The following is a 12516-nucleotide window of genomic DNA, read 5'->3' as shown; positions in this document are numbered from 1 at the left end:
CTATTTCACATTACATGATGCCTTTATATAGACCTCTATGAAGAAAACAAGCAAGGAACCCAGATTTCCCTTGCCCGGACGCGGGTCACCGGGGCCCCCCTCTGGAGCCAGGCCCGGAGGTGGGGCACGATGGCGAGCGCCTGGTGGCCGGGCCTGTCCCCATGGGGCCCGGCCGGGCACAGCCCGAAGAGGCAACGTGGGTCCCCCCTCCAATGGGCTCACCACCCATAGCAGGGGTCATAGAGGTCGGGTGCGATGTGAGCTGGGCAGAAGCCGAGGGCAGGGCACTTGGCGGTCCGATCCTCGGCTACAGAAGCTAGCTCTTGGGACGTGGAACGTCACCTCGCTGGGGGGGAAGGAGCCTGAGCTAGTGCGCGAGGTGGAGAAGTTCCGGCTAGATATAGTCGGACTCACTTCGACGCACAGCAAGGGCTCTGGAACCAGTTCTCTCGAGAGGGGCTGGACTCTCTTCCACTCTGGTGTTGCCGGCAGTGAGAGGCGACGGGCTGGGGTGGCAATTCTTGTTGCCCCCCGGCTCAGAGCCTGTACGTTGGAGTTCAACCCGGTGGACGAGAGGGTAGCTTCCCTCCGCCTTCGGGTGGGGGAACGGGTCCTGACTGTGGTTTGCGCTTACGCGCCAAACCGCAGCTCAGAGTACCCACCCTTTTTGGATTCACTCGAGGGAGTACTTGAGAGTGCTCCCCCGGGTGATTCCCTCGTTCTACTGGGAGACTTCAATGCTCATGTTGGCAGCGACAGTGAAACCTGGAGAGGCGTGATTGGGAAGAATGGCTGCCCGGATCTGAACCCGAGCGGTGTTATGTTATTGGACTTTTGTGCCCGTCACAGATTGTCCATAACGAACACCATGTTCAAACATAAGGGTGTCCATATGTGCACTTGGCACCAGGACACCCTAGGCCGCAGTTCCATGATCGACTTTGTAGTTGTGTCATCGGATTTGCGGCCTCATGTTTTGGACACTCGGGTGAAGAGAGGGGCGGAGCTTTCTACCGATCACCACCTGGTGGTGAGTTGGCTGCGATGGTGGGGGAGGATGCCGGACAGACCTTGCAGGCCCAAACGCATTGTGAGGGTTTGCTGGGAACGTCTGGCAGAGTCTCCTGTCAGAGAGAGTTTCAATTCCCACCTCCGGAAGAACTTTGAACATGTCACGAGGGAGGTGCTGGACATTGAGTCCGAATGGACCATGTTCCGCGCCTCTATTGTCGAGGCGGCTGATTGGAGCTGTGGCCGCAAGGTAGTTGGTGCTTGTCGTGGCGGTAATCCTAGAACCCGTTGGTGGACACCGGCGGTGAGGGATGCCGTCAAGCTGAAGAAGGAGTCCTATCGGGTTCTTTTGGCACATAGGACTCCTGAGGCAGCGGACAAGTACCGACAGGCCAAGCGGTGTGCGGCTTCAGCGGTCGCAGAGGCAAAAACTCGGACATGGGAGGAGTTCGGTGAGGCCATGGAAAACGACTTCCGGACGACTTCGAAGCAATTCTGGACCACCATCCGCCGCCTCAGGAAGGGGAAGCAGTGCACTATCAACACCGTGTATGGCGAGGATGGTGTTCTGCTGACCTCGACTGCGGATGTTGTGGATCGGTGGAGGGAATACTTCGAAGACCTCCTCAATCCCACCAACACGTCTTCCTATGAGGAAGCAGTGCCTGGGGAGTCTGTGGTGGGTTCTCCTATTTCTGGGGCTGAGGTTGCTGAGGTAGTTAAAAAGCTCCTCGGTGGCAAGGCCCCGGGGGTAGATGAGATCCGCCCGGAGTTCCTTAAGGCTCTGGATGCTGTGGGGCTGTCTTGGTTGACAAGACTCTGCAGCATCGCGTGGACATCGGGGGCGGTGCCATTGGATTGGCAGACCGGGGTGGTGGTTCCTCTCTTTAAGAAGGGGAACCGGAGGGTGTGTTCTAACTATCGTGGGATCACACTCCTCAGCCTTCCCGGTAAGGTCTATTCAGGTGTACTGGAGAGGAGGCTACGCCAGATAGTCGAACCTCGGATTCAGGAGGAACAGTGTGGTTTTCGTCCTGGTCGTGGAACTGTGGACCAGCTCTATACTCTCCGCAGGGTCCTTGAGGGTGCATGGGAGTTTGCTCAACCAGTCTACATGTGTTTTGTGGACTTGGAGAAGGCATTCGACCGTGTCCCTCGGGAAGTCCTGTGGGGAGTGCTCAGAGAGTACGGGGTATCGGACTGTCTGATTGTGGCAGTCCGCTCCCTGTATGATCAGTGCCAGAGCTTGGTCCGCATTGCCGGTAGTAAGTCGGACACGTTTCCAGTGAGGGTTGGACTCCGCCAAGGCTGCCCTTTGTCACCGATTCTGTTCATAACTTTTATGGACAGAATTTCTAGGCGCAGTCAAGGCGTTGAGGGGATCTGGTTTGGTGGCTGCAGGATTAGGTCTCTGCTTTTTGCAGATGATGTGGTCCTGATGGCTTCATCTGGCCAGGATCTTCAGCTCTCACTGGATCGGTTCGCAGCTGAGTGTGAAGCGACTGGGATGAAAATCAGCACCTCCAAGTCCGAGTCCATGGTTCTCGCCCGGAAAAGGGTGGAGTGCCATCTCCGGGTTGGGGAGGAGATCTTGCCCCAAGTGGAGGAGTTCAAGTACCTCGGAGTCTTGTTCACGAGTGAGGGAAGAGTGGATCGTGAGATCGACAGGCGGATCGGTGCGGCGTCTTCAGTAATGCGGACGCTGTATCGATCCGTTGTGGTGAAGAAGGAGCTGAGCCGGAAGGCAAAGCTCTAAATTTACCGGTCGATCTACGTTCCCATCCTCACCTATGGTCATGAGCTTTGGGTTATGACCGAAAGGACAAGATCACGGGTACAAGCGGCCGAAATGAGTTTCCTCCGCCGGGTGGCGGGGCTCTCCCTTAGAGATAGGGTGAGAAGCTCTGCCATCCGGGAGGAGCTCAAAGTAAAGCCGCTGCTCCTCCACATCGAGAGGAGCCAGATGAGGTGGTTCGGGCATCTGGTCAGGATGCCACCCGAACGCCTCCCTAGGGAGGTGTTTAGGGCACGTCCGACCGGTAGGAGGCCGCGGGGAAGACCCAGGACACGTTGGGAAGACTATGTCTCTCGGCTGGCCTGGGAACGCCTCGGGGTCCCACAGGAAGAGCTGGACGAAGTGGCTGGGGAGAGGGAAGTCTGGGCTTCCCTGCTTAGGCTGCTGCCCCCGCGACCCGACCTCGGATAAGCGGAAGAAGATGGATGGATGGATGATGCCTTTATCTCTATTTGTATATCTTCATAGAGAGAGGAACTCTTTAAGTTATTTACACGTACATGTGCATGTACATGCTGTATCGCTTCAGATTTATTAAACGCTTGAGCAGAAATTTGTTGTATAGGAGTTAATTATACATCATAAAACATGAACAAAATGCTATTTCACATCAATGGTTTTTAAAGTAATACATTTGTGAAATAAAAGAAACACACGTAATATAAAAAACAAAAAAAACAATGTTTAATTGTTTATATCAATAATGAACACAAAGTAGGCTGATGAAGGTAAAGTCTAATAAACAAGCTTCTTTCTCCAACACCATGTGGTTCAGTGCAACACTTTGGCTAACAAAAAACAAACAGGAGTGATACCTCGCTGATCTAATACACAATCTGTGTGTCTCACTGACAATACAGCCTGTGTTCAATTCGATGAGATGACTAAACATTTTAGCTAGTATTGATGTTATTGGAATACTGACAAAGTTAGCAGTAAAATAAAGGACGAGTGACCATCCCAGTAAACAAACTATAGACTTGATACGCAAATTGTGTCACTTCATGTCAATGGGAGAGGACACAAAGGTTTTTTGATAAGTGTGAAGACTTTTGACCACTGAGAGGCACTGTTAAGCTGAAATAAGGTGGTATGGCATCAGAGGGTTGGTCTTAAACTGGATTAGAAGTTACTTAACCAACAGGAAACAATACGTCACACTAGGTGAACACACGTCCAAACAAATTGTCCAATCTTTATTTAAATGACATTTGTAAAGTTACTAAATATTTAAAATTTGTATTATTCGCGGATAATACAACAGCGTTTTGTTCAGGAGAGCTTAAGTTGTTCAACGGTGTATTTTAGGCTTCATAATGCGCCACACATTTTCAGTGGGAGACAGGTCTGGACTACAGGCAGGCCAGTCTTTCACCATGAAGCCACGCTGTTGTAACACGTGGCTTGGCATTGTCTTGCTGAAATAAGCAGGGGCGTCCCCTCACCCCCTGGGAGGTGAGGGGGGCCGTGAGCAGCAGCAGTGACCGTGCCCGGAAATCATTTTTGGTGATTTAACCCCCAATTCCAACCCTTGATGCTGAGTGCCAGGCAGGGAGGTAATGGATCCCATTTTTATAGTCTTTGGTATGACTCGGCCAGGGTTTGAACTCACGACCTACCGATCTCAGAATCATTGGTACTTTAACTTTAACTTGGATTGCAACATATGTTGCTCCAAAACCTGTATGTACCTTTCAGCATTTATGGTGCCTTCACAGATGTGTAAGTTACCCATGCCTTGGGCACTGAAGTTTGCGCCTAGAACAGTCCGGATGGTTCTTTTTCTCTTTGTTCCGGAGGACACGACGTCCACAGTTTCCAAAAAACAAATTGAAATGTGGACTCGTCAGACCACAGAACACTTTTCCACTTTGCATCAGTCAATCTTAGATGAGATTGGGCCCAGCGAAGCCGGCTGCGTTTCTGGGTGTTTTTGATCAATGGCTTTCGCTTTGCATAGTAGAGTTTTAGCTTGCACTTACAGATGTAGCGACCAACTGTAGTTACTGACAGTGGTTTTCTGAAGTTTTCCTGAGCCCATGTGGTGATATCCTTTACACACCGATGTCGCTTTTTGATGCAGTACCGCCTGAGGGATCCAAAGTCACGGGCATTCAATGTTACATGCAGTGATTTCTCCAGATTCTCTGAACCTTTTGATAATATTACGCACCGTAAATGGTGAAATCCCTAAATTCCTTGCCATAGCTCATTGAGAAATGTTGTTCTTAAACTGTTGAAAAATTTGCTCACGCAATTGTTCACAAAGTGGTGACCCTCGCCCCATCCTTGTTTGTGAATAACTCAGCATTTCATGGAAGCTGCTTTTATACCCAATTGTGACACCCACCTGCTCCCAATTAACCTGTTCAAATAAGTGTTTGGTGAGCATTCCTCAACTTCCTCAGTCTTTTTTGCCACTTGGGCCAGCTATTTTGAAACATGTTTCAGGCAGGAGCTAATATTTGCAAAAAATAACAACGTTTTTCAGTTCGAACGTTAAGTATCTTGTCTTTGCAGTCTATTCAATTGAATATAGGTTGAAAAGGATTTGCAAATCATTGTATTCTGTTTTTATTTACCATTTACACAACGTGCCAACTTCACTGGTTTTAGATATAGAAAACATTCAAACCCTTTATTGAATTGAAAATACTGAAATTCCACGACATAGTGAATTTGCAATCAGCAAACATTATGCACAAAGCAAACTATACTCTGCTACCCAGGAATATACAACAATTCTTCTCAACAAAAGAGGAGAAATATAACCTTAGAGAAAACATTTATTTAAAACATTTGTATGCACATACAAATGGTCTTAAGACCTTTAGTATATCAGTATGTGGAAATAAATTATGAAATGGATTAAGCAAAGAAATCAAACAATGTACTAATATGATCCAATTCAAGAAACTTTTCAAACTTAAAGTGTTTACAAAGTCCAAAAAAGAAGAATCATGACAAACATTCTGAATTTATTCCATCCATCCATTAATTTTCTAGATAATCTTATTTATCTCACCACTTACTTCACAAATTATTTATGTATTTTTAAAACCCCGTTTCCATATGAGTTGGGAAATTGTGTTAGATGTAAATATAAACGGAATACAATGATTTGCAAATCCTTTTCAACCCATATTCAATTGAATGCACTACAAAGACAAGATATTTGATGTTCAAACTCATAAACTTTATTTGTTTTTTGCAAATAATAATTAACTTAGAATTTCATGGCTGCAACACGTACCAAAGTAATTGGGAAAGGGCATGTTCACCACTGTGTTACATCACCTTTTCTTTTAACAACACTCAATAAACGATTGGGAACTGAGGAAACTAATTGTTGAAGCTTTGAAAGTGGAATTCTTTCCCATTCTTGTTTTATGTAGAGCGTCAGTCGTTCAACAGTCCGGGGTCTCCGCTGTCGTATTTTACGCTTCATAATGCGCCACACATTTTCGATGGGAGACAGGTCTGGACTGCAGGCGGGCCAGGAAAGTACCCGCACTCTTTTTTTACGAAGCCACGCTGTTGTAACACGTGCTGAATGTGGCTTGGCATTGTCTTGCTGAAATAAGCAGGGGCGTTTATGAGAAAGGATTAATGGTGCCTTCACAGATGTGTAAGTTACCCATGCCTTGGGCACTAATGCACCCCCATACCATCACAGATGCTGGTTTTTGAACTTTGCGTCGATAACAGTCTGGATGGTTCGCTTCCCCTTTGGTCCGGATGACACGATGTCGAATATTTCCAAAAACAATTTGAAATGTGGACTCGTCAGACCACAGAACACTTTTCCACTTTGCATCAGTCCATCTTAGATGACCTCGGGCCCAGAGAAGCCGGCGGCATTTCTGGATGTTGTTGATAAATGGCTTTCGCTTTGCATAGTAGAGCTTTAACTTGCACTTACAGATGTAGCGACAAACTGTATTTAGTGACAGTGGTTTTCTGAAGTGTTCCTGAGCCCATGTGGTGATATCCTTTAGAGATTGATGTCGGTTTTTGATACAGTGCCGTCTGAGGGATCGAAAGTCACGATCATTCAATGTTGGTTTCCGGCCATGTCGCTTACGTGGAGTGATTTCTCCAGATTCTCTGAACCTTTTGATGATATTATGGACCGTAGATGTTGAAATCCCTACATTTCTTGCAATTGCACTTTGAGAAACGTTGTTCTTAAACTGTTTGACTATTTGCTCACGCAGTTGTGGACAAAGGGGTGTACCTCGCCCCATCCTTTCTTGTGAAAGACTGAGCATTTTTTGGGAAGCTGTTTTTATACCCAATCATGGCACCCACCTGTTCCCAATTAGCCTGCACACCTGTGGGATGTTCCAAATAAGTGTTTGATGAGCATTCCTCAACTTTATCAGTATTTATTGCCACCTTTCCCAACTTCTTTGTTACGTTTTGCTCTAATCAAATTCTAAAGTTAATGATTATTTGCAAAAAAAAAAATGTTTATCAGTTTGTACATCAAATATGTTGTCTTTGTAGCATATTCAACTGAATATGGGTTGAAAATGATTTGAAAATCATTGTATTCCGTTTATAATTACATCTAACACAATTTCCCAACTCATATGGAAACAGGGTTTGTACTTATGGAGTATATTGTGAATAAATTGAGAGCAGGAAGTGAGCAAAAGTGTTAGCAACTGCTATGTAAAGGAAAAGGTGTTGGATTAAATAAGCTCTGCTTCTTCCTACTACTTTTCGAACATGTTGAATAGAGAAACTGAAAATTGTGATGTACCATGTTGTATGCAGTGTTGGGACTAACGCGTTACAAAGTAATGCGTTACTGTAACGCCGTTAGTTTCGGCGGTAACTAGTAATCTAACGCGTTATTTTTTTTTATTCAGTAATTTAGTTACCGTTACTACATGATGCGTTACTGCGTTATTTTACGTTACTTTTGATGTAGTATCGGCTAGAAACAGAAGCGCTGAGGTGTCGTTCTTCTGAATCTTCCTCTGTCACAAGCCGGAGAGAAGAAAAGAGGCGCGGTCTATGTGTGTGTGTGTGGGGGGAGGTGATCCACGGTTTGATATATGAAACAAACAAAAAAAAGTTGTTGGCACGTTCAGTCCACACACAGCGTGGTCATGGCGAGCGGAGTAACGGAGGAGCTTGAACGCCCCCGCCATTGAATCGGTGTGTTTATAAGTGCAGACTCGGTTGTGCAAAACGAGGGTTTTAAACACATGCTGAACGCTTGAACCACGTTACGACATCCCGTCACGCACCCACTTCAGCAATAAGATTGTGCCAGATCCTTATGAGCAGGAGAAGAAAAAAGTTGTGGATGAACTATCCCGAGCATCATCTGTTGCGCTCATGACAGACGGGTGGACGTCCAGCGGAACTATAAGCGCTCACTTCATCACAGCAGACTGGGAGATGAGAAGACACGCCCCCTCTACGAGAGTCACCTTGCGCAGGTACTGACACAAGCAGTGGAGGACTGGAAGATAAAGATATCCCAGTCACACGTGATAATGCCAAAAATCAAATAATTACAGAGAATGAGGCAGGACTGGGACCACAGATAGGTGCTTTGCACATGTAGTGAATTTGGCATCACAGAAGGGAATCTCAGTCAATAGGATGGAGCGCCTCTTTGGGAGGATCAGGAAGGTTTCTTACTTCCACCCAAGCACAACAGCTGCTCATGTGCTTAAGACAAAGCAAGAAATGCTAAAGCTGCCTGCTCATACATGATGTCCCAACGAGGTGGAACTCCACTTATGATATGTTGGAGCAGCAGGCATCTATATACTCTGCATTGACCCACAACACCCTGAAGACAAATGTCACCCTGTCTGATGATGATGTGAGAGTGGCAGATGAGGTCCTCCAGGTGCTTAAAAGTGTTCCATCTCTACTGAGCACTGAAACTTCACCATCTGTGTCAATGATCCTGCCACTGAAAACAAGGATTCTACAAGCCATGGCTCCAAGTGTGGAAGACAGCAGCATCACTCCAGATGTCAGGCTTTATTTCACTACCTATGTTTCAAGGAAGATGATGTTTCTTCTTATGTTGCACTTAAACTTGTTTTTTATTAATGGTCATTGGTCCAAGTTTAAAGAAAGGAGGAATGCCTTTTTATGTTGCACTGTTTTTCATTCATTATGTTAAAAGGAAAATAAAAATGTATGTCAAGTTGATCAACAGATTGTATTATTCTCCAGTGCAATAACAGTACTGAAATGAAGGCAAAAAGGGCATTAATGGGAGCTTTAAAAAAAAAAAGAAGAAAAAAAGAAGTAACTAAATAGTTACTTTTCACAGCAACGCATTACTTTTTGGTGTAAGTAACTGAGTTAGTAACTGAGTTACTTTTGAAATAAAGTAACTAGTAACTGTAACTAGTTACTGGTTTTCAGTAACTAACCCAACACTGGTTGTATGCATGCATGTTCGAACTGAACTCAAACTCGAACAACACATCGTTTGCTGCAGGAACATCTTCAGAGCAAAGTTCTCGAGCAAAGTCCGCGTAGTTGCCACCATTTTTCTCGGGCCTAACGCATACTTGCCAATCTTGAGACCTCCGATTTCGGGAGGTGGGGGGTGGAGGGCGTGGTCGGGGGGAGCGGAGGCGTGGTTTGGGGCGTGGTTAAGAGGGGAGGAGTATATTTATAGCTAGAATTCACCAAGTCAAGTATTTCAAAAATATATATATAAGACATACTTGCCAACCTTGAGACCTCCGATTTCGGGGGGTGGGGGGTGGGGGGGCGTGGTCGGGGTGGGGCGGGGGCGTGGTTGGGGGCGTGGCTAAGAGGGGAGGAGTATATTTACAGCTAGAATTCACCAAGTCAAGTATTTCATATATATATATAATAAAAAAAATAAATAAAAAAAAATAAAATATATATATATATATATATATATATATATATATATATATATATATATATATACATATATATATATATATCAATCTATGTATCTATCAATCTATGTATCTATCAAGAGGGACAGAGACAGCGCACAGTGCATGTGGATCACATGTTACCATGGCGAGAAAACATGGAGAGACTGCCAGTTATCTAGTCTCCACCAGTTACAGAAAATGTGCCATCAGTACAACTGGACAGTGCTGTTTCAGTTCCATCACCAGGACCATCAGTGAGTCAGACACAAACTAGTCTCATCATTGAACCAGATTCAAGGGCTGCTGAGTTGCCATCATCAGAACCCAGATCACCCACAACAAAAACCCCACCAGTGATCCGCAGGTACCAGAAAGGTTTCGAGTACCACCAAAAAAACTGAATCTCTGAAGACAGTATAAAAATCTGTGTTAAAGATGTACAAATACTGTTTGTATAATAAGCATGTTATTTTTTTACAAATGAGGGTTAAGAGTTCAGTACTAAAAAAAAAAAAGAATGTGGCTTAAGTACAGTTTTTTAAATGAGCTGCTGCATTTTTTGGTTGGGTTGTTTATTTCTTTTGAGTAATTTCTACAATTCTAAAAGGGGAGGAATGTAATGGAGTGATCTATGTTTGTCTGTTGCCATCTCCTGGTGAATGTTGGCTATAGCGTACTGGGGTTACTTTTTGGTTGGCCAACGATTTACGTGGTGTTGCGCACCTGACGTCAAGTGTGTGAGTCTGTTCTGAAGTCTACAGTAAAGAGACGTACTTCATCCCCTCGCCTGTTTATTGCCTCCAACTCAATATATTACAACAACATTGCTCCATGCAGACCCTCCAGGTCCGCATGGAGCTGGAGGGGGCGTGGCCTCCAGGTCCGCCTGAATTTCGGGAGATTTTCGGTAGAAAATTTGTCCCGGGAGGTTTTCGGGAGAGGCGCTGAATTTCGGGAATCTCCCGGAAAATCCGGGAGGGTTGGCAAGTATGGCCTAACGGTGCGATGCTGTGGCGCTTCTGTTTCCAGGAAGTAAGCAGTGTTGCCTAAAATGCATGACAAAATTAAGTTTGTTCTGTAATTAAAAATTCTAACTGTATTACTAACCATCTAGAATTTTACTGTGGTTTATCATTATACCGTTTTCTGTTACATCCCTACTCTATTGTAAGCAAAGGCCCAGCCAAACAAAGAGAGTGGATGACTGCTAAGAGGGTTCACTCTGTTGATTGAATTCTGCTATTAAACACATGCTCACAGGTGCTAAGATCGATGTACAGAGTGAACCCTCTTGCCCCCTGAAAGCGAGATACAAAGAAAATAAACACACAGACAATGCCGGTTGCATTTATTGTATGATTTATTGATTATTGTGTTTTAAACATACTTGGCCAATAAAGCAGCTCAAGGGTATTACACTTACATCTATTTTTACCAAAGTACTAACGACCACCTCAAAGCACCCTACTTACAAGTATCGCTACCCAAGTGCTAACAACCACCTCTAGGTCTTACTACTGTACACATATTGTCACCAAAGGGCTTTAATTTACCATTCACCAGGTTTGTTCATGTTCACATCCTATGTGTAAGTCTGTGTGTTTGTGTATCTGTATGAAGTTGCCAATTCCAGAGGTAAACGAAGAGACTTGCTGGGAGACAGAAACATGCCAGCAGTATCCAGCAGGACAGATGAGCAGCAATAAGACACACTCCAATTCGAACAGTAAGTACTGTATGAACTTGAATTTATATATGTATATGTATATGTATATATAGATATGCATATAAAACATATCCATCCATCCATTTTCTACCCCTTTTCTCTCTCGGGTTCGCGGCGGTGGCTTATTGATCCTATCTCAGCAGCATATGGGTGAAAGGCGGGGTACACCCTGGACAAGTCGCCACCTCATCGCAGATAGACAACATTCACACTCACATTCACACACTAGGGCCAATTTAGTGTTGCCAATCAACCTATCCCCAGGCATACTTGCCAACCTTGAGACCTCCGAATTCGGGAGATGGGAGAGGGGGGGTTGAGGTGGGCGGAGTTTGGTGGTAGCGGGGGGGGTGTATATTGTAGCGTCCCGGAAGAGTTAGTGCTGCAAGGGGTTCTGGGTATTTGTTCTATTGTGTTTATGTTGTATTATGGTGCGGATGTTCTCCCGAAATGTGTTTGTCATTCTTGTTTGGTGTGGGTTCACAGTGTGGCGCATATTTCTAACAGTGTTAAAGTTGTTTATACGGCCACCCTCAGTGTGACCTGTATGGCTGTTGATCAAGTATGCATTGCATTCACGTATGTGTGTGTAAAAGCTGCATATAGTATGTGACTGGGCCGGCACGCCGTTTGTATGGAGGAAAAGCGGACGTGACGACAGGTTGTAAAGGCCCGCCCCCAATATTGTTGTCCGGGTGGAAATCGGGAGAAATTCGGGAGAATGGTTGCCCCGGGAGATTTTCGAGAGGGGCACTGAAATTCGGGAGTCTCCCGGGAAAATCGGGAGGGTTGGCAAGTATGTCCCCAGGTGCATGTCTTTGGAGGTGGGAGGAAGCCGTAGTACCCGGAGGGAACCCAAGCAGTCACGGGGAGAACATGCAAACTCCACACAAAAAGAGCTCGAGCCCGCTGATCGAACCCAGGACCCTCATATTGTGAGGCACCAGCACTAACCCCTATGCTATAAAACATATAATTACTATAAAATGAATCAACATAATATAGATAAATGAATAAATAGATAAATAACTATAGGAGTAAAAACTGACACAAACATTGTTTGTAAGAATAATGCCAGGTATAAG

The 12516-nt window shown here is 45.3% G+C and overlaps 1 protein-coding gene across 1 annotated transcript in view; it reads left to right on the top strand.

The window, feature by feature from the left end:
* Positions 1-12516, top strand: part of il16 (interleukin 16) — a 119816-nt gene that overhangs the window by 58267 nt on the left and 49033 nt on the right. The window contains exon 7 of the mRNA XM_061963865.2: positions 11326-11431. Coding sequence (XP_061819849.2) covers positions 11326-11431 — 106 coding nt within the window. The remainder of the gene's footprint in view (positions 1-11325; positions 11432-12516) is intronic.

Source organism: Nerophis lumbriciformis, linkage group LG06 (genome assembly GCF_033978685.3).
Source record: "Nerophis lumbriciformis linkage group LG06, RoL_Nlum_v2.1, whole genome shotgun sequence".
NCBI lineage: Eukaryota > Metazoa > Chordata > Actinopteri > Syngnathiformes > Syngnathidae > Nerophis > Nerophis lumbriciformis.
The sequence above is the reverse complement of the archived record's forward strand: the minus strand, read 5'-3'. Positions and strand labels throughout refer to the sequence as shown.